The sequence below is a fragment of the Mastigoproctus giganteus genome, chromosome 14 (assembly GCF_048544385.1).
Source record: "Mastigoproctus giganteus isolate SK-2022 chromosome 14, ASM4854438v1, whole genome shotgun sequence".
NCBI lineage: Eukaryota > Metazoa > Arthropoda > Arachnida > Uropygi > Thelyphonidae > Mastigoproctus > Mastigoproctus giganteus.
Genome location: NC_143588.1, coordinates 20722850 through 20749824, shown reverse-complemented (window position 1 = coordinate 20749824; position 26975 = coordinate 20722850). Strand labels below are relative to the sequence as shown.

At 38.5% G+C, this 26975-nt stretch overlaps 1 protein-coding gene across 1 annotated transcript in view; it reads left to right on the top strand.

The window, feature by feature from the left end:
* LOC150075004 (uncharacterized) overlaps nt 1-26975 on the top strand; it is a 1344778-nt gene that overhangs the window by 591491 nt on the left and 726312 nt on the right. Inside the window, exon 14 of the mRNA XM_090389033.1 lies at nt 21799-21949. Within this exon, the coding sequence (XP_090245159.1) occupies nt 21799-21949 (151 nt within the window). The remainder of the gene's footprint in view (nt 1-21798; nt 21950-26975) is intronic.

The window sequence follows — 26975 nt, the reverse complement described above, 5'->3', positions numbered from 1 at the left end:
ATAGTAAAATGAATAATGGCATAATTTTCACTGTTTTAAAAAATTCAAAAACTAGAGGGCATAAATTCAAATCACAGGGAAAGAGGTTTAGACTAGATTGTAGGAAGTTTTCTTTTAGCCAGCGAGTCTTTTATTGTTGGAGTGGGTTGCCTTTGCAGGTAATTGAGGCTGATAGTTTGAATAAATTCAGCAGTCAATAGGATCATTACCTGCATGAGGAGGGATGCAAATAATTTGTATTTTCTTATCTACTCATTTTTTTTTTTTTTTTTGTTTTATTTTTGGCCAGTGCAGAAAAAGGCAGTAGCTTCCTTGCACTATATGGCTATTACTAATACTATTACTAACACCTGCATTAGTGGAGAATTTAGAAGCACCTGCAGTGAGTGGTCAGAGAGAAAACTGGATGCCCAGTTATAAAAAACAATTGGCAAGCCATAAAATGGAAACTTACCTAGAAGGCCTTTACACCAAACACAATCAAAAGCATTTGAAATGTCAAGAGCAACTGCTTAACTTTCACCAAACTTTTCCATTGAATTTGTCCACAAATGGGTAACTTATGGGTTTACAGAAAAGTGCCCCCACCGCATCCCCCCACATTTCGCCTCCGGCACATTTGGCCCCCTGCATTTCGCCTCGCACATTTTGCCCCCAGTAGATAATGAGTAGGCTACAGAAATGTAAATACTGTACAGTCAACTCTCGATAACTCGAATTTTTATTTAAGTCCCAGCCCCTTTAGTGGAGATTCCATGTTAAATTCTCTTGATTACTCGAACTGAACATCCGATAACTAACTTTTCCGAACAAATTTTCAAAATGACATTCATGTACAAATTGTCACGTAGCTTTTAAACTAATTTCTCCCCTTTTGTATGTCTTCTGGGTTCTCTTTCCATTGTGAAAGGATTAACTGGAACTGTTAATCCTTTCACAATGGAAAGAATACATACTCGACCACGAGGGCGATAGTCATGTGGTTAGTGACGGACATGGGGGAGGGAACAGTGACTAATCTTATAGGAGTCTTTTCAGTAACAAGTGAATCTTGTTCTGATTTGTCTAAATTCAAACAATAAAAGTTCCTGCATCTGGCTCTCCTCACATTTCATGGCGCAGTCGACAGCGCGCGTTTGCTGTTTTCGCCGCCCCCGACAGAGAAGTAAGATACGGAGTGGACTCTTGCTAAATTCAAAAACATTCCACCTGCAAAGGGCATGTTTGGACGGCCCAGTTGTGAAAGTCGTAACTAAACATAACCATGCAGCTCAAGCTGCAAGGTCGGGAATCATTGCAATTGATTGGTCAAATATGGCAACATGCAACAACCACGAACGAACAGTTGCATCAGTTATTGCAGAGGCATTACTTCCTAAAAAGGATTCACTTAAACGAACCATTCGTCATGTTCGATGCAACAATGGTACTCCTGCTTTACTGAGCAATCTCCAGGACCTAGTAATTCCACAAAATTATCAAGAAATTATTATCGATGGCAATGTACAACAGTTTTTAATTATATTATAAATCAACAGGGATTACCTTTATTTTAGATATAGGAAGCTTCTTTTCCAACTCTTCTAGTCCAACTCGCTAATAATTCTTGAGGATGGCGATATCAATGATTAATTGTGAGTTGCTTTATTCCTGTGAACATGATGCCCGAAAAGTTCTAGTCTGACTTAAGGAATGTGGAGAATAATCCCCCCCCCCCCATATCCAATTTTATTAGACCCCTAAATTTAACTCTAGCTATAGGACCAAAAGAAATAATCGGTCCATATTTATTAAACAGTTTAGACCTTCAAAAATCTAATTTTATGCCAATCCACATAATGGTTTCCTTGCTGCCAGAGGTATGGTGTTTGAAGACAGAAGTCTTGAGCGCTCATTGTTGAGACTGCATGGTCTGAACACTACAGTTCTGACAGTGTGGAAGATGTCCCACCTGTTTTGCAAAATTGATATCGCCATCCTCAAGAATTATTAGAGAGTTGGACTAGGAGAGTTGGAAAAGCAGCTTCCTATATCTAAAATAAAGGTAATCCCTGTTGATTTATAATATAATAGAATATAGGAATTATCAAGCACTTAATAGCTCTCAATTATCAAATCTATTAAACAGTTTTTAATGTATGATTCTCAGGACAAACTGCTCCCAGGTCGCATGCTTATTTTTTCCACTAGTAACAATCTTCAGTTATTGGCACGTAGCCAGGAGTGGTTTTCTGATGGAACAAGAAGTATGCTGCAATTTCTGCTAGAATCAAAAGAATAGTCCAAGATTTTCAAAATCGTAATGTGATTGATTACCTTAAAGGCATTGCATACAACTTCGAGTTTTAAACAATAATAATGTGCATTTATTCTATGATTGATTACCTTTGATTTGATTACCTTTACCTTTGATTGATTCATTCTATTAAAACAAAATAAATTAGAATTAATAAAAAATTAGGTGTATTATTTACATTTCTATAGCCTATTCATTATCTAATGGGGTTGCGAAATGTGGGAGACGAAATGCGGGGGGCGAAATGCAGGGGGAAACTTTTCCGGATCCCTTACTTATGCCAGTATATCACCAATTAATTGACACTGATGGAATCCATCTGATGATAATTAATTAGACGAAAAGTTTCTAGATGAAGAGTTGGCAGTTAATAGCTTTCTCCATTACTTCAGAAAGAGTAGAAGTAAGTGCAGCGGGATGATAATTGAATGTGAGCAATTTGTCACTTTTCTTAGGAACTGACTGGATATGAGCAAATTTCCAAGTAGAAGGGAAAACACCTATGGAATAAGAAAGTGAAAAAAGCGACACAGAATAGTAGTAAGCTCTGGAACAGTGGTTTTGAGAACAAGTGGAGAAATACCATCAGGGCCTGAAACTTGCTTGGCATCAAGGCCGTTCAAAATTCTTCTGACATCCTTTTGATGGAAGACCACAGAAGGCATTAAATGGAGTGTACTGGGAATGGTAGGAGGTGGTTTACCAAAATCGTCAATACACAAGTTAGACGAAAAGTAGAATGCTAGCAATTCAGCTTTGGCTTTAGATGAGATCACAGAACATAGCTGAGAAAACAGAATTGTTTGGATTTGACAGAGGTGTGAAAAGAGATTGGCAATAGTTGCAGCCAATAGTTTTGGCAAGAGACAAGAATACTCAGCTACCATTTGGACAAGAAGCAAGTTTTCTGCTCTTAACCTGTTCAAAATCTAGATTGGACTGTTATTGTGAGCTTTGGTGTAGACCGTAAATGAACCTGGAGATTTGGATACAAGCCAGTTGCATTATGCAACATTCTTATCTTGAACAGTCACTTTTATTGGAAAGCCAATTTATATATAAAGGATGAGATTTTAAAGTGGAGTGTGGAAAAAGGATTTAATTTCTAGAACAATAATTTCATTGACATGATCTGAGCAAATGATGAAGTCAGAAGTTTTGAAACAGTAATCCGACCAAGGAAAAGAAGAAAATAAATTATGCAGATCATCCCATTTTGCATTCTTGTAATGCTGAAGAACACTTGGTTGAGAACACCCACAATAGAAAGGCTCCATTGGAGTCTTTCTGTTGTGGAGTTGGAGTTGTGAATCTTAAAATTAACAAGGAAAATTATTGGAGTTGTGAACATTGAACAACCCGGAGTTGTGAGTATTAAAATTAACAAGGGAAAATTATCTCACTCTTAGGGAAGTTGGACTGAAGAAAGTCTAGTTTCAAAGAGAGGAAGTCAAAGAGATTAGTGGAATTGGGAGAACGATAGAGGCAACAGATGAATTTGATAGAATGTGGTGGTCGAGTTTAAGCCAGAGAAGGTCGAAAAGAGGAGATGCCAAATTGCTAAATCTCTGACAGGAGTATCAGAGCAGACATATGAAAAATACCACATTTGAAGTGAAAGGCATCACACAGGGAATAATGAGGCCATCTGAGATGAGCAGTGGTTGAATCAAAAGATAATTGGGATTCTGCCAGATAGAGTATGTGGCATTTGTCAGACTCTAAATGGAGTTGGACATTACTGAGATTTGAATATATCCAGCTCTTTGATATAACATGGCCCCGACAATGCACCCCATACACTGTACTTGGATTCCCTCCAGTCACTGTCTGGTGAGTAGGAGGCAGCAAGATTATACATTAGCTGATCCGGAACCCTCCTAGAGAGTTACCAATAGGTTCGCTCCAGAGGACTATATAGTGGCCGCTCTGCAAATAACAATTTTAGACCAGTACCCTCAATATGTAAGGAAGATTGGATCTTGCCATGATGTCCATCATTACTTCAAAAGATAACAATCATATTACATGATGGAGGAGTGGTGGGGATGGCTGGAGCTTTGCTCTGGAGACTACACATGGGTTCCACCACTTAAAGTCTCTAATAAGCAAAGTAGTACTTTTGCATCAGTCGTCATCTCTCACCGCATATTGCCTGGTAATATTGAGGGGTGGCATTCCTTCGTTTGGTGTGAGTACTACTTCTCAACCCCTGCTTTTGTTGGTTTTCCACTTGGATGTGACCACCTGGCTAGCATTGGGTGGTCATCTCCAGTATACTAGGTGTCTTATTTCAAGATTTGCACAAGAGGGTTATACCCAGGGTTACTAAAATTCATTCCCACTGTCGTGAAGGTGCAAGCAGAAGATTTGGCTGTCACAGACCAACCAGACTTTGTTGATATTTGATCCACATGACTTGAGTGTCACCTGAATATCAGTTCCATCAGTGTTTTAGAATCCTAGGTAGCAAGCCCAACTTGATATATTCATGTGAGAATGTCTGTGATAGCCTCAAGGACTCTCCTATTTATCTTTCTTATCGATAAACAGCAAATAGTTAGATTCTGCTGGATTCCGGGACATTCTGGAATTCTAGAATTCTAGGGCTGACCAAGCTGCAAAATACCCATCAAATGCCTTTCTAATAAACCACCAGGTACCATATGATGGCTTCATCCTATAATGACTTCGTCCCTGTGATTAGACAAGCCAGTGAAACTGAATGGGTTAAAATCTGGAAAAACCAACAAATAACAAATTATATCAAATAAAACAATTACAATCCAAACAATGATCATCTCTTCACTCAGACATGAAGTAATTTTTGCCAGATTATGTATTTGGCATGTGTCACACAAACTTTTCTCCTGATGAAAGGTAATCCTCCTCAGTGTCTCAGATGCTGTTCTCAACTGACAGTAAAACATATTTTCATAGAATGTCCACTTTATGTAGACAAACAGTTTTCAGTTCACATGTACTATCATAAGACCCTCTCTCTGCAGACAATTTTAGGAGATAAATCAAACATTGATGGCATTTTTCCTTTCATTAAACTAGTGAACCTGACAAATCACATCTAATATAAACTTAAACTTGCTGACAGCAAAATAACAGGTGCACTATAGTCAAAGTAGCTTTTGTGCTGAAAATCCCCAAACACTATCTCAGCAGTTGAAGAGTCTGAAGAGGAGATCAATTCTGAACTGAAAACTCATGGAGGGTAGCTGCTAAACAAACTTTTGTGCATAAAGGTGGGATTCTAGTCCCCACTAGAAACCTCATCATTAACCTTCAAGGCTCTGGGTGCCAAGCAATTTGAGTGCATTCATCAAAGTGTACTTTGTAAAGAGTTTTTTTAATGAACAGATTTTTTGTTCTAAATATCTTTTCCCTTTTTTATAGTGTTACTAACTTGTTCACACTATAAGTAGACAAAAACTTGTCTTTTTGTTTCTTTTTCTTATTTTTCTATACAACTAACAGCCACCTGGTCACTTCTTAGCACTGCTCCTGCCTCTCTGTGGCAGGGCTGGAGGGAGGCAGGAGCAGTGCCACAGAAAGAAAAGTTATCCCTTCAGAGATAAAAGGAACAGCATGAAAAATTAAAATTTTCCTCCCGAATTAACACTGCAAATCCAGCACCTATGGACTTGCAACAACCTGATCGTGGCATCCAAACTCAAAAGAGAATGACAACAGATTTACCTTAAATAGTATATAAACTTTTCTTGTACTGTGATTCACCATCGAATTAGTCACTAGGCACACTGTCACCTTTCAAATTCAAAAATGTTTAGAAAGTATAGCTGCTTTACCAAAAAATGTACAAAGACTTAAATCTGGTGACTATTAGTTTTTTTTTTTTTTTTTTTTTTATGAAACCCCAAACACGAAAGGTATCAAAACCTATAGTACTTAGTACCATGCATGGGTTGAAGGAGAAGTATGGGGGGAGGGGGGGGATGCCGGAAACTTTGCTCTAGAGACTAAACATGGGTTTCACCACTTCAAGCCTCTAATAAGCAAAGTGGTGGTATTTCACCGGTTGATGAAAGTCATCTACCACCTCCAGTTAAAAACTATCGGCTGAATATCCTGAGTTTCTCACCTAAAATGTACATAATTGGTGGAGTTCCTATCAATCTATCTCCTCATGCCATGCTTAACACTTCAAAAGTGTCATTTCTGAATGGGACCTTTTAAATGTCTCGGAGAAGCTTGTCCAAGAACTGTTGGACCAGAAAGTTAAATGAGCAAAATGAATAATGTTGAAATAAAATAAGGAGATTTGTTCCTTCATAAAAGAAAGTAAAAATAAGAATGACACCTCCTACTCATAGCATCACACTTTCTCTACTGGTCCCAGTTCAAGAATCATAGTGATCAAGTGATTCTCTGGGTGATATCTGGAGCATTTTCCAAAGCTATAGTTCTTGTTCAGTTTTAAACATTTTTCTTATATTTGCATTAACTAATAGTAAACTTAGTATAACAAATTGTAATGGTCAGAAAGGAAAACTACCTTTCTTTTTTATCCTTTTAAGACTAACACACTAACTTTTATACTGCTTGCTCACTCTAACAGGCTGCTTTTCCCTCCCCATGGTGGAGCCAACAATCTGGGAGAAATCCAATCTCCCAGGGCTGCAAGGAGATTTCATTATTATCCATCTTTGGATAATAATGAAAACATTATTATCCAAAGATGGATAATAATGTTTTCCACCTTTAGCACCAGTGACCTGAAAGCCAGCGACAAATGACACTGAACATAACTTTCCTGAACTTAAGAGGTTAAAAACTTCACCTGAAGAGGAGATGCCAACCTTTCTCATTTTGTTTGCTCTATCGGATCAGCCTCTGAGTAAATTATCACTCTTGCTTGTGCAGATGTGCATTGAGTTTTCTGCAAGTTCACCAAAAACTATATGGTGACTCCATTCCGGCGATCTCCTGGTAGAGACTACTCAATCCGAACAGTCTGTGAATGTATTAAAGCTGACAACCTTTGGCGGAAAACCAATAAAAATTACTCTCTGTAGTACAATAAATCCCTCAAAGGGAGTAATAACAAATTGGGATTTATTAACTGCATCAGAGGAGGAAATTGTTATTGAGTTGTGTGAACAAAAAGTCATCCAAGCAGGGAGAATAATAACTTGAAAAGACAGTATTGTTGTTAGCATTAGTAGTGACATATGATGCAAAAAAACAAGCTTATACAACATCAGACAAAAAAATAAAAATAAATAAATAAAATAAAATAATCATTAAAACTTTTCATTTCACCTGTCCATTCCCTCAAATAGTTTGTCTAGTTCTTCCTTGAATTTATTTAAACCAGTGGTGGGATTCAGCCGGTTTGAGCGAACCTGTTCCTAGAATTTCCTGAGTTTGCCGAACCTGTCACTAAAGGCATTTTCTCATCAAATTCCATGCGAGCTATGCTACTTTTGGTCTATTTTTGGTTTTTCTTTTTTACCTTGAAAAGGTAAAAAAGAAAAACCAAAAGGGAGTAAGGTGATGGAGAACTGGTTTTTAAAATTTATGATTCCCACCACTGATTTAAATCATCAACTTTTGCAACAACAGATGGAAGTCTGTTCCACCAATCAACCACTTGCTGGCTAAAGGCAAATTTCTGCACATCTGTTCTGTGATTGCCCTTCCGCAGTTTTAATTTATGCCCTCTTCCATGCATAGTCTGAGCAAGAGAAGAATTCCATCCACATTGAACTTGCTCAATTCATTCACTGCCTTAAACACCTGAATCCGATCACATCACAGGTACCTAGTCTACAGACATTGCACTTTGCAGAACTAAAGGTTTTCTTTGTTTTACTCACCAATCTTGTTGCCCTTCTCTACTCATTTCAGCAGCTCCATATCATTCCTAATATGAGTCCTCAATATCTTATATAAAGAGATAATCACCTCCTTATCCCTGATAGCAAAATTCCTATGTATCATTGACAAAACCCCATGTGCTGTCCTGGCAGCCTGTGTCCACTGCTCATAGAGCTTCATATCTGACTGCACAATTACTTCCCGGTATTTTTCATCTTCCATTAGCGAGTGTCGTACCACAGAGTTAATACGTTACTCTGGAGTTACTACTACCCATATGCAGTACTTTGCATTTGTTAATGTAAATTCAATTGCCATTTCTCAGACCATCTGCCTAACTTTTGTAGATCCTGTTTTGGTAGCATACCATCATTGCTATCATTAACCACCTTGTCAATCTGTGTATCATCTGCAAACATGGACATTAAGTCTGATATGCCTTCATAAATATCATTGATATATATATATTGAAAACAACAATGGGCCCAACACTGAACCCTGGGGGCACTCCACTAATAAGATTAGGCTAGGTGAAGAGGCCTCTTGTTCTGGGTTCCATACTAATAAAGTAAATGTACTGCCCAACCGGAAAACAGCAACGAAGGTTTATCGAAAACTAAAAATTGGGTAATACAGGCAAAATACAATAAAATGAAATGAGCACGGAAGCTTTTGTGACTATAGAACTGTAAAACACATAAAAATGTTACAATGGACTGAGGAATGTGCCGGACGTGGTCATGCCAGACAAACAAAGAGCTTGTACGAGGTTGGTACACATAATGCTAGGAACATTCACTGGGCAGAACCAGGTAATTGTTGCTGCCAATGCTTGTCACATTATAAGACAACTACCTCTGTGATTGAGGATTGGCATACATGAGGTGTATGCCAGTGCTTGTCACATTGTAAGACCTCTGTGATTGGGTGCATGTGCACACCTCTATTGCTATTGAGGACACTATGGCCACTGGATATATGAAGTGACTTGAGCTGCAACTGTTGATGTTAGTTGGATGGTCAATGACTTCACTATCACTCTGCAGATTTAAGTTATGCTGCATGGACCAACAGTGTTCTGCAACTGCAGAGTACTCAGAGTCAGCAGTCCTGATGGCTCTCTCATGTTCTGAAATACGGTTCTGGAGTCTCCTGGCAGTTTCCTCCCCACATAGCAGCTGCCACAATCATGGCATGTGATGTGGTATTATTCAGCCGCTTCGTAAAAAGAAGGGGATGGGTGTTTTCACCCTCGATCGTAATTTTCTATTGGGAAGCTGCAAGTACTTTATTTGGTGCACACATAGAAAGGCATTCTGAAATTCCTGAGTAATGCGGGATGTAGACAATAGAGATCATCTCGTCAGTATGGGGGGGCTATGGCGTGCGGCAAGCTCCTGAGCTTGCAAATCACATTTGTCTAAGGTACAAGCAGGATAGTCACAGTTTGTAAGGTCAGCCTTTATTTTTGAAACTTCACTGCATCTGTAGTCTGTGGAGCTGAAATGGATCCAGACACGTGTGAGTAGTGTGTGTGTGTGCAGTACTGAGTAAGTGGCTGGGGGCATGTGCTGACCTGTAGTTAGCAAACTGGCCAGCACCCATTGGTAGACTGAAGTTTTCAGACGTGAGCCTACACGTTGCACCAGAACATCCAGAAAGGATAGGGTGTTGTTTGATTCCAGTTTGATTGTAAACTGGATGAAGGGTGATAGGGAGTTAAGACCTTGTAATAACTGGACTTCTGAACCTCGGGGGATAATTGCGACAACATTGTCTACATACCGACACCAAAGGCTGACAGGGACTGGTAGGTTTAAGAATATGTAGTACTCCAGTTCTTCCATCGCAATGTTTGCTATGACGGAGTTGACTGGGGCACCCATGGCTGTGCCATGAATTTGCTTAAAGAGGGAATCGCCAAAATGACCACGCTGCAGGACAAGCACAGATTGAGAGCAGTACAAACATCCTCAACTGATAGTGAGGTTCTGTTAGGTAAGGTGGCATTGCTATTCAAAAGGTGCCTTGCACATGTGATGGCTTGTTGCACCAGAACTGATGTAAACAAGGAGACAATGTCAGAGGAGGTCTGATCTGGTCCTCGGAGATGGTCATATCTATGACAAGGTGCAAGAATTCCTCACTGTTCGAAACGTTGCAGATGGTATTTCTTACAAGGGGTGTCAACAGTTGGACAATATATTTTGAAAGCTCGTATGTTGGTGAGTTGCAGCAAGAGACAATGGGCCTTAGAGGGATGCCTGGCTTGTGTACTTTCGGAGCCCATAAAATCGAGGAAGCTGACAGCCCTTTGTGTGGAGCTGCCAACATGGTATTCAAGATCTTTTTTGATTTAAACCAGTCATTAACCAACTTACTGACCCTAGTTTCCAACTGCTCCAAGACTTTAATGGGAGGGTCATGCACTGGTTAACAAACATTGGGATTGAATAGAAGGGAGAGAGCCTCATTCAGATCGATTCATAACTATGGTACGATGTCCTTTGTCAGCAGCAGAATGATTATGGTATCTTCTCTTGTGCTGCAAGCTGATGATAGTTGAGATTAGAGCCAATGGGGCGGGCATGTTGCAGGATGGAAGCATCTTAAAGTAAATCTCAATCACAGTTTCTTTAGGAAGATGAGTCAGAGGTGCCTCTACTCCTGATGGGAGGTTTTCGTGGTAGGATGGCAAATTTCATTCCAAAAGTTAGAAGTTCGATTTGTTTACTAGATAAGCATTTACTGCTTAAGTTTAAAGACGAACTGAGAGTTACCCTCAGAGAGATTTCTGGGAGTGTTGTTCCCGGTCTGAGTGTCTCCAAGTACGCCACTGAATTTATTTTGTTGGCACAAGCAGTATACTGCAGACTCGCGGATGGCTTGCGAACATAGGTTATAGATGACATTAGAGAAGGTTAAGAAACCAAACCTTTGAGTTCCTGGATATGTCTGGATTTATTGATGGTAGCTCGTCATAGTTCTTGGCGTAAATAGCCGATCCAAATCTGCAAGGTTCTTAGGCCGAAATTGAGACAGGCATGTTTCGTTTGGCCTTGACTGAAGGGTTCCTTGTAATCAAAGCCTTTAGGGATTATACCATGAGACGAGACTTGCATCGTTGGGTGAACCGAAGGTGCTGCCTGTTCCAGGCCATTGATATGAAAGTTTTCTATAACTCCACGGGTAACGCTTTATATGCATAATGGCCATAAACAGAACAAATGAAGGTGAAGAGGCCTCTTGTTCCGGGTTTCATACTAATAAATAAATGTATTGGCCCACCGGAAAACAGTAACGAAGGTGTATTGAAAACTAAAAATTAAAAACTAAATTTTGAGACTATGGGTCTTTTCTTCAGCTGTAAAACACATTACATTGGAATGAAGAATGTACTAAAAGCTTCTGTGCTCATTTTATTTTATTTGTATTTTGCCTGTATTACCCCATTTTTAATTTTGTGTTTTCAATAAACCTTCGTTACTGTTTTCTAGTCAGACAATACATTTACATTATTAAGATTAGTTCACAATATCCATTTATTACCACTCTGTCTTCTCCCACTCAACCATCCCTTTATCCATAGCAGCAACTTGTCCTTAGTGCCACATTGCTCCAATTTGTACAGCAATCTTTTATATGCAACAGTATCAAAAGCTTTCCTGAAATCCAAGTATATGAAATCAAAATTATATTTTGCATCCAGTTCCTTTGTGACAACATTGTAGTATCCAGTAAAATTGGTCTGACAAAATTTCACCTTAACAAACTCATGCTGTGTCTGAAGTATTATTGCAGTCATGTCTAGATGATCCTGCATTACTTTTTTAACCAGTGACTCCATTCTTCCCCCCCCCCCCATGAATTGGGGTTACGTTTGCACATCTTAATAAGAAAAGCACCAGTCCCGGTGCTTTTCTTATTTTTAACTTCAAAAACTTCTCTTCCACTTTCCTCTCAGTTATTACAAAATCATTAGGTCCCTGTTAGAGTTTGATAAACTTTGGCTTCCACTTCCCTAAAGAATTTCTCATGTGTTAAGGTAGATGCAAAATACTCATACAGTTTGTCAGCAACCTGAACTGGATCATCAACAATCAAACATTGATATCAAGTGGACCAATTTGATTTCCCCCTTTCCTCCCCTTCCTTTTAATGTTTACATAAGTAAAAAAAGTAAAGTGCAGCCATTATCAACCCACTGCAGGATGGAAGCCTCCACAACAATTCATGCTGAGGGAAATGGACCATAATCTGCCACGCTGGTCCAGTGCGGGTTGGCAGATCGACCGTATTCAGCAGTCAGGGGCTTGAACCCTGGTCTATTCAAAGAGCGTGTGCTACTGCACTCCTGCTCCTGCCCACTCGGCTACGGAGGCCGTTACATAAGTAAAGGAGTCTTTGCTGTTTTTCTTTGTATCCTTTTCCAAAGATTTCTTGTAATCTGCCGTCGCTTGCCTAATCTCCCTCATGTCTTTATTACAGACTTGTTGATATCTACCGTAGGCTTAATTAATTAATTAAACTTCTTTATTGCTGCTAAGTATGGTACAAGTACTGGGAACAATAATGCTCATCATGGCAACATGGCCAGGAGTTAAAAAATGTTCTTGTGCATAATCTGGCATGACGACCAGGTCAATGGAGTTTACAATAAATCGTATTTAGCAGCCATGAGCTTGAACAACTGTCCATTCAAAAATTGTGTGCTACTGCACTCTTGCTGGTGACCACTCTGCTACATCAGGCCACAGAGACTTCTGTGTTGCCCGATAATTTATATGCATCCCAAGCAGTTTTATTCTCTGCTGTGAGTCTCATTCGTTGAACTGACATCCATTAAGCCTAATCCTTGAATATTATTTCATAGTTGGCATGAAAAGCCTAGTAGCTTCTATGATTAATTCCTTCAATGCTTTCCATTTAGAATTTGCTGATGTTAACATCATCAGTTGGTCCCACTCTGTAGAATTTAAGAGACTGTTTGAGACCACTGTACTTACCTTTACGAAAGCAAAAACCCTTGATCATAGTTACATTTTTAAGCAAATCCCACATGAATACACTGTGATCACTGCCACTTAGTATTTCTTTTAGCTGCAGATTCTTAATGCACGATTAATCACTGCTGATAATCAGATGAAGAGCATTACTCCCTTTTATTGCCTCTCTAACATGCTGCTGCAGAAAACAGTCAGCTAATTAATCCACAGAAGTCTTGCTTGTGTGTGAATGACTAACCCAAAAGTTCCAGTCTATATGCGGAAAGTTAAAATCTCTCCTTATAAGACAATGTCCCATTATATTGCCTTGTGCATTGGGGATAATTACCTCCTTATCCTTGCTAGCAATGTTCCTGTATATCATTACCAAAGCTGCAAGATATGCCCTGGCAGCCTGTATTTATTATGCAGAGAACTACATATACAACTGTAAAATTAACCATAGTCCATTTTCATTTCCCTCTACCATGAAGGTAATACCACACAGTTTGGTACATTACTCTGGGATCACTGCTAGTCATATATAGTTCCTTGCATTTGTCAATGTTAAATTTCAACTGCCATTTCTTAGTCCATCTGCTTAATTTTTCTAGATCTTGCAGGAGCTTACCCTGATTACTGTCATTAATCTCTTTGCCAATTGTTGTATCATCTGGAAACTTAGACGTTAAGCCTCAAATACTTTCATCATACAATACTAATTACAGAAAACAGCAATGTGCCTAGCACTGAATATAAGGGGGGGTCACTAATAACATTAGTCTACAAAGAGAAGTGTTCATTTTTAACTACTCTCTGTCTTCTCCCTCTGACCATATCTTTATTCAGAGCAGTAACTTTCCCTTAATGCTACACTGCTCCAATTTGTACAGCAGCCTTATGTGCAACAGTATCCAAAGCTTTCCTGAAATACAAGTATCTGATATCAGAATTATTTTTTGCATCCAGTTTCTTTTTACTGTTTCCAATCAGATTGATCAGACAAATTATCTCTTAAGAAATCCATGCTGTGACTGTAGTATAATTGCATTCCTGTGCAGATGTACTGCATTACTTCTTTAGAACCAGTGACTCCATTATTTTTCCTGAAACAAAGTTAAACTGACTGATCCATAATTACTCATGTCATCTTTTGGTTTCCTTTTGTGAATTGGGGATATATTTACACATCTCCAGTCTATAGGGACTTCCAGTGAATTCAGAGATACATGCTTCCATAATTATGGTGTAAGTTTTGCTTACTTTCTTGACTGCCTCCCTTAATATAATTTCTCTATAAGTCTCTTTGTGGGCTAATATTATTAGTGGAGTCTTTGAAGGTTTGGTGCTGAGCCCATTGTTGTTTTCTGTATTTATCAATGATAATGATGAGGGTATATCAGGCTTAATCTAAGTTCGCAGTTGATACAAACGTTGGCAGTATAATTACAATCAAGTTATCAAGTTATCAGGATGGTTAATGACAGTAATCAAGGTATGATATTGCAGCAAGGTCTAGAAAAATTAGCAGATGGACTGTGCAATCACATATGAAGTTAAACATTAATAACTGCAAGATAGATTTCTGAATTCCTAGATGCCACCCTATCTAGATCCTCTTTCTAGAAAGAGGATCTAGATAGGGTGGCATTTCTAGAAATATGATCTAGATAGAGTGGCAGGCCAGCTCATGGGGTCTTTTCAATGATATATAAGAATTTTGTTAGCAGGGATAATGAGGTGATTATCCCATTCTACAAGGCCATGTTAGGTTGCACTTTGAGTACTGCATGCTGGTCTGGAAGTTTATTTTAGGAAGGATGTAGAGCTGCTGGAACAGGTTGAGAAGGACAATGAGATTAGTGAAGGGAACAAGAGTGTTGTCATACAAAGAAAGGCTTAAATTCTACCAATTGTATCTTCTGGAGACTAGGCACCTTCAAGGAGATCTGATTCAGGTGTTGAAGGATTTGAATGCAATGAGCAAGCAGAATGTTGATGGGATTCTTTCTCTTGTTCAGGCTACACACAGAGGGGGCACAAATTCAAATTGAGGAAGGACGGTTGCAGAATAGATGTGCAGAAGTTTGCCTTTAACCAGCAGATGGTTGATTGCTGGAACAAACTTCCATCTGTTATTGTGGTAGTGGATAATTTGAAGAAATTCAGGAAAGAAGAAGACAAACTATTGTATTATTATGGATAGATGGTATGGGAAGGGATTTTTTTTTTTTTTTTGGCTGTTCTGTATAAGCTTACTTTTTGCATCATTTGCTGCTGCTACTACTAATTTTTACATCGTCATACTTGGATTTGTGTATTTTTTGATCCTTTTGATATTATACCACATGCATGACTGTTGTTTAAATTGAGCAGTGTGGCACTAGTGAAAAGTTACTACTATAATAAAGAATAATGGTTAAGTTCTTGTTTATACTCCTGCAGGACCACCAGGTCAGTGGAGTTTACAATAACTCATCAATACAAACATTAATCGTATTTAGCAGTCATGGGCTTGAACCCCTGTCCACTCAAAGAGTGTGTGCTACTGAATTCATGCTCCTGATCGCTCAGCTACTTAAGTGTTAGCAGACAAAGGATTCTTATAAATGGCTATTGGCTCTTCATGGACATATGATGAGTGCAGTTCAGAGAGGTCGGTGTTGGGCCTGTTAGGGTTTTTAATAATTATTAATGACACTGATGTGGGTATGTCAAGTTTGATGATGATAAAAAGGTGGATACAGTGGTTAATGATAGTAATCAGGGTATTTTACTTCAAGAGGATCTAAATAAATTAAGCAGATAGGCTGAAAAATGTGAATTGAGTTCTAACAGCGGTAAATGCAAAGTATAGCTTTTGGGTAAGTGGAGCCCCAGAATAGCATACCATTTGGGTACTATCAAGCTTACAGTAGTAGAGTGTTAAAAATATCTAGGGGTAATTTTACAGTCTACAATTAGATTCATTCTTGGTGCAAAGAAGCTACTAGAACAGGTCATGGGATTCTGTAAATTACAAAGAGGAACTTTTCCAGCATGGACAAAGAGCTGATTATCCCATTGTATAAGTTAATAGTCAGAGGTCTCATCTGGAATACTGCATAGAGCAGGGGTCAGTATCCTGCACCTCGTGAGCCACATGCGGCTCTTTGAACATGTAACTGCGGCTCTTCAACTTTTAGCCCACATGAAGCACAATTTGACATGGAGTTAAGAGGACTTAAAATCAAGGACATGTGGAGTGTAAGACTAAAATGCCTTAAAACTGAAATTGAGGAATTGGAGGGGCTAAAAGCTGCCCTTGCATTTCTACACAAATAGATGGTGATAGATGAGTTGAACATGCAAGACCAAATTGTGTTCAATGCGTTGAGTAGCTTATCGGACACGTATATAAATTTGAAAATATTTGCGTTTGGACTTCTTTCAGTTTTTGGTTCGATGTATTTCTGCAGGCAAATTTTCAAACATGAACTATATTAAAAATAAATCAAGAAACCGTCTGAACAATGCAAGTCTCTCAGTATGTTTAAAGATGAAAATTACGGCATACTCGCGTGATGTGGAGAGAATCGCTCGAAGTTCAGCAGAAAAAGTCACATTAATTTGTCTCTAACTGGATGTTTGTTACATTTTTTAGTATTAATAAATAATATTTCAAAAAATATATATATTTTTTAATAAAACACCAACCCACTCTATTCCATTTCTTAAAAACAATCCCCCCCTCCTCCCTGCTTGAGCTCAGGTGTGGCTCTTTGGATTCTCTCCTTTTTTTATTAGATCAAAACTGGCTCTTCACTCAAAAAAGGTTGCTGACCCCTGGCTTAGAGATTTGGAAATTTCACTTCATGAAGGATATAGATCTGTTGGAAAGGGTGTAGAGACGAGCAAAAAGATTAGTTCAGAGCATGAAAGGTTATTCTTATCAGGACAGACTAGGTTTCTGTAAATTGCAATCTCTAGAAAATAGGAACCTCTGGGGTAACCTATTTGAAGTGTATAAGGCTTTAAAAGGACTAAATAAGATAAAATCTGATGGCATAATATGCCATGAGATGAAACACACAAAGGGAATAAAACAGATGTATGGAAATTTGCAGGCAGCAGGTCATTAATTGTCATAACAAACTTTCATCTGGAAGTAGGTAGTTTTAATAAATTTAAGGAAGGTTTATACATGTTATTGGATGGAATGGCCACATGGTGTGTTTTTTTTTTTTTTTTTGCTAGTGTATTGCTGGTGATTTTACCTTGCTTCCTCGAATCACCTTGTTGCTAATACTGTTACTAATATTATTACAATTACAATTTAATGTTATTTTATTATTACAAATGGGAATAGTGCTTGATTGCAATTTTTATTTCAATATTTTTGTCAGATTTCAATCAACATGATCACTTCATCAGCATATGAATTTGATTGCATATTTTATTTTAGTAGCTCTTTAATTATTCATATGATACAGGAAAAATTCAAATATTTTCTAATGATGACAAGGCTTACGATGTGTTCCAATTTATTTTATCTCTTTATACGTTGTAATTACAGTTGGAGAAACAAAACTTTGCAATAAAATTACACAATACAATACAGTACAATAGGTGATGAAACAACAGACAATAAATTGTACTATAAAAATTTAAAAAAAACCTTCAAACTTTTTTTATATTTAAATTAATAACTATGGTGCATTTAGTATAGGGCACACTACCATGCACCTAGGAAATGTATGTGGAAGCCACAAAAGTTTAAATAAACAACTTTAATCTGGAAATTTTGTGGCAGCAGGGATTACAAAATGGAATTTTGTAATGCCTGCTGCTACAAAATTTGGTAGCAACAGGAGCTGAAATCCCACAGTGCCTTAATGGTCCAAACTCATATAAGCAGCCTGTTAGTCATTTTGTGAAACAGAGTTGACTAATAGTTTTAGTCACTCAGCTCTACAAAGTGATTTTTTGACTTTATTCACTTTGTCAATTGTCAGTCTGTTATGTTTTTTTGGTGATTGTCTGGACCTCTTTCAAAAAATTGTCTAACTTGCAAATGAAATTGTAACTATGCAAAATCTGGTCTGGACTAATTCGAAAAGTCTGGGAAAAATTATTTTGTGTTCTTTCTATCAGCTTAGTTTTAGTTCAGCATTTCTGCATGCTCTGTGGGCGCCTCCGTTGCCAGGTGGGCAGGAGTGGCAGTGCGTAGCACACGCTTCTTGATTAGACCGGGGTTCGAGCCCATGACCACCAAATACGGAGGATGTGGAAAGGTCAGGGAATGACCACCGCATATCCCCAGAGCAATATGGCCTTAGTTGCTAATGCTCCTAAAAACCAAATAACAAACAAAAACAGCATGCTCTGTGATTTTCTGTTTTGAACAAGACATGCCAAAGTAAAATCAAATTCATGCTAAATTGAGTTGGATGTGCTCAGAGATTTTAAAGCTTGGGTTCACTTATATAGTTGGGATCTGGTCATTTTGTTGTAATTGGGGCACCAGCATATTAGCTGTCAATATTATTAGTGTAAAAGCAGTTAAGAGGCTATGGGTTTACATAATAGTTGAATTTGAGTTGAATTCATCAATTACATAATTGATGAATTTGAGGTATTGCTCAAAACATCAAAGGCAGATATTGTTGGGATATCAGAGATGTGGTGTCACACAGATATAAGGAATGCAGAACTGGAATTTGAGGAGTACAACGTCTACAGAAAGGATAGACAGGATAGGAAGGGGGGAGGGGTTATGCTATTAGTTAAGAAACACATAAAAACCAAGGAAGTGAAGCCAGTCGACATCGCTGGACAGTGCAGTGTTGGTTAGTTTGATGTGACATAAGCATTGGGAGATCAAAATTGAGAGAAGGAGTGTGCTATAGGCCTAATGACTCTGATGAGTATAATAAGAAACTGTACAGAGAAATAGAGTGGGCCAGTAAATCAGAGAGTCTTATAATGGGAGATTTTAATTTCCCAGATATTGACTGGAATTTGGGGGCTGGTCACTCACACACTAGCAGGGCTTTTGTGGATTTATTGGATGATTGTTTTCTACATCAGCATGTTCGGGAGGCAACTAGAGGGAGTAATACTCTTGATTTGATTATCAGCAGTGATTCTTCATGCATTAAGAATCTGCAGATAAATGAACCACTAGGTGGCAGTGATCACAGTGTGCTGAAGTGGGATTTACTCAAAGAGGTAACTACCATTAGGGGTAAAGGGAAGGGTTATTGCTTCCGTAAAGGCGACTATGATGGACTAAGACAGTATTTAAATTCTATACAGTGGGACCAACTGATGATGTTACCAACAGCAAATTCAAAATGGGAAGCATTCAAAGAATTAATCTTGGAAGCTACTAGGCTTTACATACCAACTAAGAAATATTGTTCAAGGTTTAGGCCAAAATGGATGTCAGATGAACTAATGAGGCATATGACAGAGAAGAAAAATGCATGGGATACTTACAAATTAACACATGACACAGAAGCCTATGATAGATACAAGTTGATATGCAACCAAGTTACAAAGGAGGTTAGGCAGGCGAAGGCAGATTACGAGAAATCCTTGGCAAGGGATGCAAAGAAAAACAGCAAAGAGTTCTTTACTTATGTAAACTCTAGAAGGAAGGGGATGAATCAGATTGGTCCACTTGATATTGATGGGTCAACTGTTGATGACCCTGCTCAGGTAGCTAACAAACTAAATGAATATTTTGCATCGACATTCACACATGAGGAGTTATTCAGCGAGGGGAATGCCAGAGGTGTATTCAACTCTAGCAGTAAGCTACAGAATCTTGAAATAACTGGGAGTAAAGTGGAGGAGAAACTGTTGAAGATAAACACAAGAAAGGCACCCGGGGTGGATGGGATCTATCCAGTTATATTAAAGGAGGCAGCAAAGGAAGTAAGCAAACCCTTAGCCATAATTATGAGAGCTTCCTTGGATTCAGGGGAGGTACCCATAGACTGGAAATGTGCAAATGTGACCCCAATTCACAAAGGAGGATCAAAGGCTGACACAAGTAATTATAGACCTGTGAGTTTAACTTCTGTTCCAGGAAAATTAATGGAGGCACTGGTTAAAGAAGCACTGCAGGATCATTTAGACAAGACTTCAGTTATAGCTTGGACACAGCATGGTTTTGTTAAGGGGAAGTCTTGCCTGACCAATTTGATTGGATATTATGATGCAGTCACAAAAGAACTGGATGCAGGGAATAGCTTTGATATTATATACTTGGATCTTAGAAAGGCTTTTGATACTGTTGCACATGGAAGACTGCTACACAAATTGGAGCAGTGTGACATTGGAGGCAAATTGCTGCTATGGATAAAGGGGTGGTTGAGGGGGAGAAGACAGAGAGTGGTAATCAATGGACACTGCTCATCGTGGACTAATGTTATTAGTTGAGTCCCTCAGGGCTCAGTGTTGGGTCCATTATTGTTTTCTGTATTTATAAATGATATTGATGATGGTATATCAAGCTTAATGTCCAAGTTTGCAGACGATACAAAGGTTGGCAGGGTTGTCAATGACACTACTGACACTATGCTGCTGCATCAGGATCTGGAAAGGTTGAGCAGATGGGCTGAGAGGTGGCAAATGAAGTTTAACATTGACAAATGTAAAGTACTACACATGGGAAACAGCAACCCCAGAGCAACGTATCAACTCTGTGGTACTACACTGACAGTGGTAGAGAATGAAAGGGACTTGGGGGTGGTTGTGCAGGCAGATATGAAGTTCTCTGAGCAGTGCAGACGGGCTGCAAGAGTAGCTCATGGAGTATTGTCAATGATATACAGGAATTTTTCCAGCAGGAATAAGGAGGTGATTATTCCCTTGTATAAGGCAATGGTCAGGCCACACCTAGAGTACTGTATACAGGTCTGGATGCCTCATTTCAAGAAGGATGTAGAGCTGCTGGAACGAGTACAGAGAAGGGCAACAAGATTAGTGAATGGAACAAAGGGGTGCTCTTACGAAGAAAGGCTTAAGTTTTGCAAATTACAGTGTCTGGAGACTAGGCACCAGCGAGGTGATCTGATAGAGGTGTATAAAGCCTTGAATGGTTTGAGCATGCTCAATGCTGATGGGATTCTTCCTCTAGCTCAGAATAATCACCTGAGAGGGCATAAATTCAAATTGAGGAAAGACAGATGTAGGATAGACGTGCGGAAATTTGCCTTTAGCCAGCGGGTGGGTGGTTGGTTGGTGGAACAGACTTCCATCCCTTGTAGTGGAGGTTGATAGCCTAAATAAGTTTAAGGCTCAGCTGGACAGGTATTTTGAACGAACAGAGGGGTGAAGTGGAAGTGGGTTTTTTTTTTTTGGCTGATGCTGCATAAGCTTGCTTTCTTGCATCAAATGCCTCTACTAATGCTAATGCTAATAATGACTCAAGTCATAACATTGTTGATGATTTAAGTAACTGAATTTTGTTACTTGCTAGCTAATGTATAATTTAAAAAAATTTAAGAGGATTAATAGATTTTGGAAATTTTCACATTTCTCTAGACATCCTATAATTACTTCAACAAGAGTAGGGTATGTGATAAGTAATGAACAGGCTGTGAAAATTTATTGTGAATGAGATACTCATTGATAAAATGGTAAAATATTTATTTTTTTAATATTATTATTTAGGGTGCCCGATACATTTTTCCTTTGTCTCCAGTTAATCCTTCAGCTCCATCTTCAAATTCTTCTGCACCCCACACAAATGGCCGTAGCTCAAGTTCCATGTCTCATTACATGGGAGGACTTTTATCCAAGATCAGTTCCAAGGATGATGACAGTAAGTTAAATAAAAATTAAAACTCTGTATGACTTGTATATTATTTTAGGTATATTTCTTTTTCATATGGTGAACAGAATAAAAAGCATTATAGAAGAAATATACTTTGATGAAATTAAAAAAAATTGTTAAATAAAAGAACAATCGTTAGATATATACAGGGTGTTTCAAAAATGAGGTCAATAATTTAAAGGTGAAAAGTGCAAACTAAAATAAGCAAAAAAGTCCCAGTGAACATCGGGTAGTAAATGAACTGTTTTTGAGATAATGCACATTTTCTGTTAAGATCCACAACTGACTATGGGAGCACTCTGGGAGAATAGTCTGTATTGCTGAGACCTTGTACACGCTGGATATGGTAGAGATACAGTAATTGGTGATGTAAAATTCGCCACACACTGCAATGACTCAGTACACGCTCTTGCAGAGCAACCCTCCTTGTCGAAGTTCCTGGATTTTGTTCTTTTCTTTCTAACACCCTTTCCTTCTGGGCCTACCTGCTCATACTCCATGTGGGAAGCGTCTGTGTTCTCTAAGGCGTTGATGTACCCTGATGAATGTGCGCCTGTTGGGCTGCCTTCAGCAGGCAAATGCTTCTTGGTACAAACGTGCAGCCTCAAGTGCACTGCCATTGGCTTTTACCATACATAAAGTGTATGTCGCATACTCTTCGTTGCTGTAACCTCTTTCCATGTTGACTATCCTTTGACAAGTACTAGTATGCCTGCTATGTCTCAGAGCATTGAGAAAGGGAAAAGGGAGAGAAAGAGCATAACCTAACCTAAACAAACAAGTCAGTGGTGGATCCCAACTAGAAATGTGCAATATCTCAAAAATGATTTACTTAAGGACTAGGCTTTTTAAGGACTAGGATGATTACTAGGCTTTTTTTGCATATTGTAGTCTGTACAGTTCACCTTTAAATTATTGACCATCACTTTTGAAACACCCTGTATATACTATATTGTCAAAATTATCCTACACTCCTGGGATTTCGAAAAAATGAACCATACCTGCTATCCATATCAAGAATAGGTATAAAAGTAGTAAATTAATCAATTGATCATTAAAAAGGGTTTAGGGCTGAAAGCCCTAAAGCTGAAAGCCCTAAAGCAAAAGCTGAAAAGCTAAAAAAAAAAAAAAAAAAGAAAGAAAAAGTAGAGTAGTTAAAGCATTCAGCTTATCCACTCCCATTGGGGAATCATCTTAGGATGTCATACTACCAGTCTGCCTGCTTATGCCTGAACTGGAACCATTATGAAAAAAATGAAAATGCTAAACCATGCAACAAATATAGTAAATTCGTGCTGCAGTTAGGGTTGAACTTGGTGTTAGATGTTATATGCTCCTATATACCAATTCACCTAATAAAATAAAATAAAATATAAAATAAGAAAAGAAAATAATTTTTATTTTTGTTTTTTAGGTGACTTGTACATAAGAGCAGAATTGCAGCTTGCAAAGTTAAACCTTAACTGCAGCAGGAATTTGCTGTATTTGTCACTTCTTTAGTGTTTTCTTGTTTCAAAGTCTTAAGTCATATTTCCACCTTGGTCTCTATAGCTGAATTAAAACTGTAACACCTTAGATCAGTGGTACCACATAGTTGGTACTTTAATCTGGAATTACTGCTATAAACTATGTGGTACTATTCATCTAAGATGTTGCAGTTATCTTGTGATAATATCAGCATATATTTGCTCATATGGTGACATTATCACAAATGACAATGTTTTAGTGTTACTACAGCCAGGAAATGTTTGGGTAGACTACAAAAATTGACAGAAAGATCAGAGGGTGCTTAGATGAGTAGTGCACAAATGTGATCTGTCCTCATTGATAACCCTTGTTGTAAAACCTCACAAATTCAGATTGCCTTCTTTCTTCTGTTGGTATGTTATTTATGTCAAATAGAGAATTTTCCTAAACAAAAAAATTTAACGATACAATTCTGAAATTCTTGGTTTTACAATCACTTTGTAAGAGAAGTAAAATCATAACAAGGAAAATTTAAATGTGACTGGAAACAGTAAGACTTTTTTATTGTTAGATGACGTCCCCATATATTCTTATGATGAAATTTTATCAAGTGAGGATGGTAATATCAAATGCCCTTTCTTACCCATAACTCATATGGATCCTGGAGTCATGCTGATCTGCAAACATTTATATCAGGAAACAGTTGACGAGTATTTGTTTTGTTTTTGCAGTACTAGCAAAGGCAATGGCCGATATTAAAATTTATAACATAAAATTTGTTATTTGCAATTGAAGGGAAAATTAAAATTAATAAGTAAAACAAATACAACAGGAAGTGCATGGAGAAAACTGTTAAAGGATGATCTTATTTATTTAGATAGGCCCTGTAAGTAGTGTTACATTTTGACATATGCACACATGTATGTGTATATGTTAAAATGTGCTGCACTACAGTGTAAAAATGGATATTATTTTGGAAATCTAATTATGTGTGTGTATACTGCATATGAAAAAAAATAAATAAAAATGATAAAAAATTTTAAATTACTAAGAAGACATCATCTCCTTAACAATGTATTTTTTTTTAATATCATTAACTAGAAATATTTACAGAAAGAAAGAAAGGAAATAGAAAGAAAACATGCAAGAAAGTAAAGCAGTGACATCTGTGCACGCACACGCACGCACGCGCACACACACACACACACACACACACACACACACACACACACACACACACACACACACACACACACACACCATTAAAACACTAATTGTAATAAGTGGACTACACTTTTTTGAAGTTCTGTATTTCATCATTGGTTGCCATGCTACCAATGATGAAATACAGGGTGATTCACTACCAGTGCGACAAACTTGCAGGAGGTGTAGGGGGGGGGCACAAAGACGAATCGGAATCACATAGCATTGCTGGGTCCGAAATGCCTTCGTCATGCGGTAGAGGACATTGAACGGGAAGTCGTGTGAACAGCAATCCCGCTGGAAGTCAGCATTTGTGAACCGGTTCCCGAGGCAGTATGATGGATGAGTATTCAAACGTTGAACTGGCCAACATGCACCTTGCATATGGAGCTGTGGACTGTAATGTGCGTGCCGCTCTGCGCTTGCACCAGGAACGTTTCCCGCACAGGCGTGCTCCTCATCATACGATTTTAATCGTATGAAGAGAAGGTTACCTGAGACTGGTTGTTTCACGAGAGGTACCATGAATCGAGAGCGAACGACGAGGACGCCAGACAATGAGGAGAATGTCCTACGTCTTGCAGACGGCAATCCGAGTACAAGTACTTGAGCGATAGGCCAACGATTGGGTATTTCCCAAACCACTGTATGGAGGACACTGTCAACAAACCAAATGAGTTCATACCATCTGCAATGTGTCCAATCATTGGAGCCTGCGGATTATCCACTCTGGAGGACTTTTGCTACTTCGTTTCTTAAACAGAAATGGTTCGCAAATGCTGACTTCCAGCGGGATCGCTGTTCATGCAACCTCCTGTTCAACGTCCTCTACCACATGATGAAGGCATTTCGGACCCTGCAATGCTATGTGATTCCGATTCGTCTTTGTGCCCCCTACACCTCCTGCAAGTTTGTCGCACTGGTAGTGAATTACCCTGTATATGAATTATAATATGTAGGAGATTACATGTTATAATACCCTCTATTTTCTCATGCATGCATGCACAGTGCGAATCTAATCCTGATTTTATTTATTTTTATTTTATTGTTTATGAAAACCCCAAACAAAAAGGGTATTAGAACCTATAGTACTTAATACCATGCGTGGGCTGAAGGTTGAGAAAACAGAAGATACTTGTTGGCAATAGATATAAGGAATGCAGAATTGGAATTTGGGGAGTACAATGTGTACAGAAAGGATAGACAGGACAGGAAGGGAGGAGGGGTTATGCTATTAGTTAAGAAACACATAAAATCCAAGGAAGTGAAGCCAGTTGACATCGCTGGACAGTGCAGTGTAGAGTTAGTCTGGTGTGACATAAGCATTGGGAGATCAAAAGAGTAGGAGACTGGCAGAATTACTTAACAAGTACAGGTCACCGTTGAAAAAAAACCGTGAATTAGGGTTGAATTTAAAAGTGTGTGCAATTCTGCCCAGACACGATCGGAGGGAGTATATCATTAGAGCCTTGTCGATCAATTCGGCCCTGGAAAGATAGTACAAGGCTCAAGGGGTAGAATTTTTTCAGCCTGGTCTGTACTTGTTAACAGAAGGGACTGCTTCTACAGGGATGGGATACACTTAAATAGAAAGGGTGCAAGAATATTTGCTGATGCTATTGAGGCAGTGTTAGGTGGGTCGGAAAACTTCTAGATTGGGGGGATACAAGAATTAATAGATTAACAGTAGCCACTGGCGAAGGTCAAAGTGATTCTTGCACTGCTTCTATTGGAATGGGCAGAAGCCTGGAAAACAAGATGCAGGATATTTCAGAGACTGTTGGGAGTCATTGCAGTACAAGTAAACACATGGGTTGTGTTAGGGTAGCTAAGAAAAAGAACAGGTGCATATATATATTACATGCACACAAATGCTAGGAGTTTGGTAAATAAATTTGATGAATTTGAGGTATTGCTCAAAGCATCAAAGGTGGATATTGTTGGGATATCAGAGACGTGGTGTCTCACAGATATAAGGAATGCAGAACTTGAATTTGGGGAGTACAACATCTACAGAAAGGATAGACAGGATAGGAAGGGAGGAGGGGTTATGCTATTAGTTAAGAAACACATAAAATCCAAGGAAGTGAAGCCAGTCGATATCGCTGGACAGTGCAGTGTCGAGTCAGTTTGGTGTGACATAGGCACTGGGAGATCAAAATTGAGAGTAGGAGTCTGCTATAGGCCTAATGACTCTGATGAGTATAATAAGAAACTGTACAGGGAAATAGAGTGGGCCAGTAAATCAGAGGGTCTTATAATGGGGGATTATAATTTCCCGGATATTGACTGGAATTTTTGGGTTGGTCACTCACACTAGCAAGGCTTTTGTGGATTTATTGGA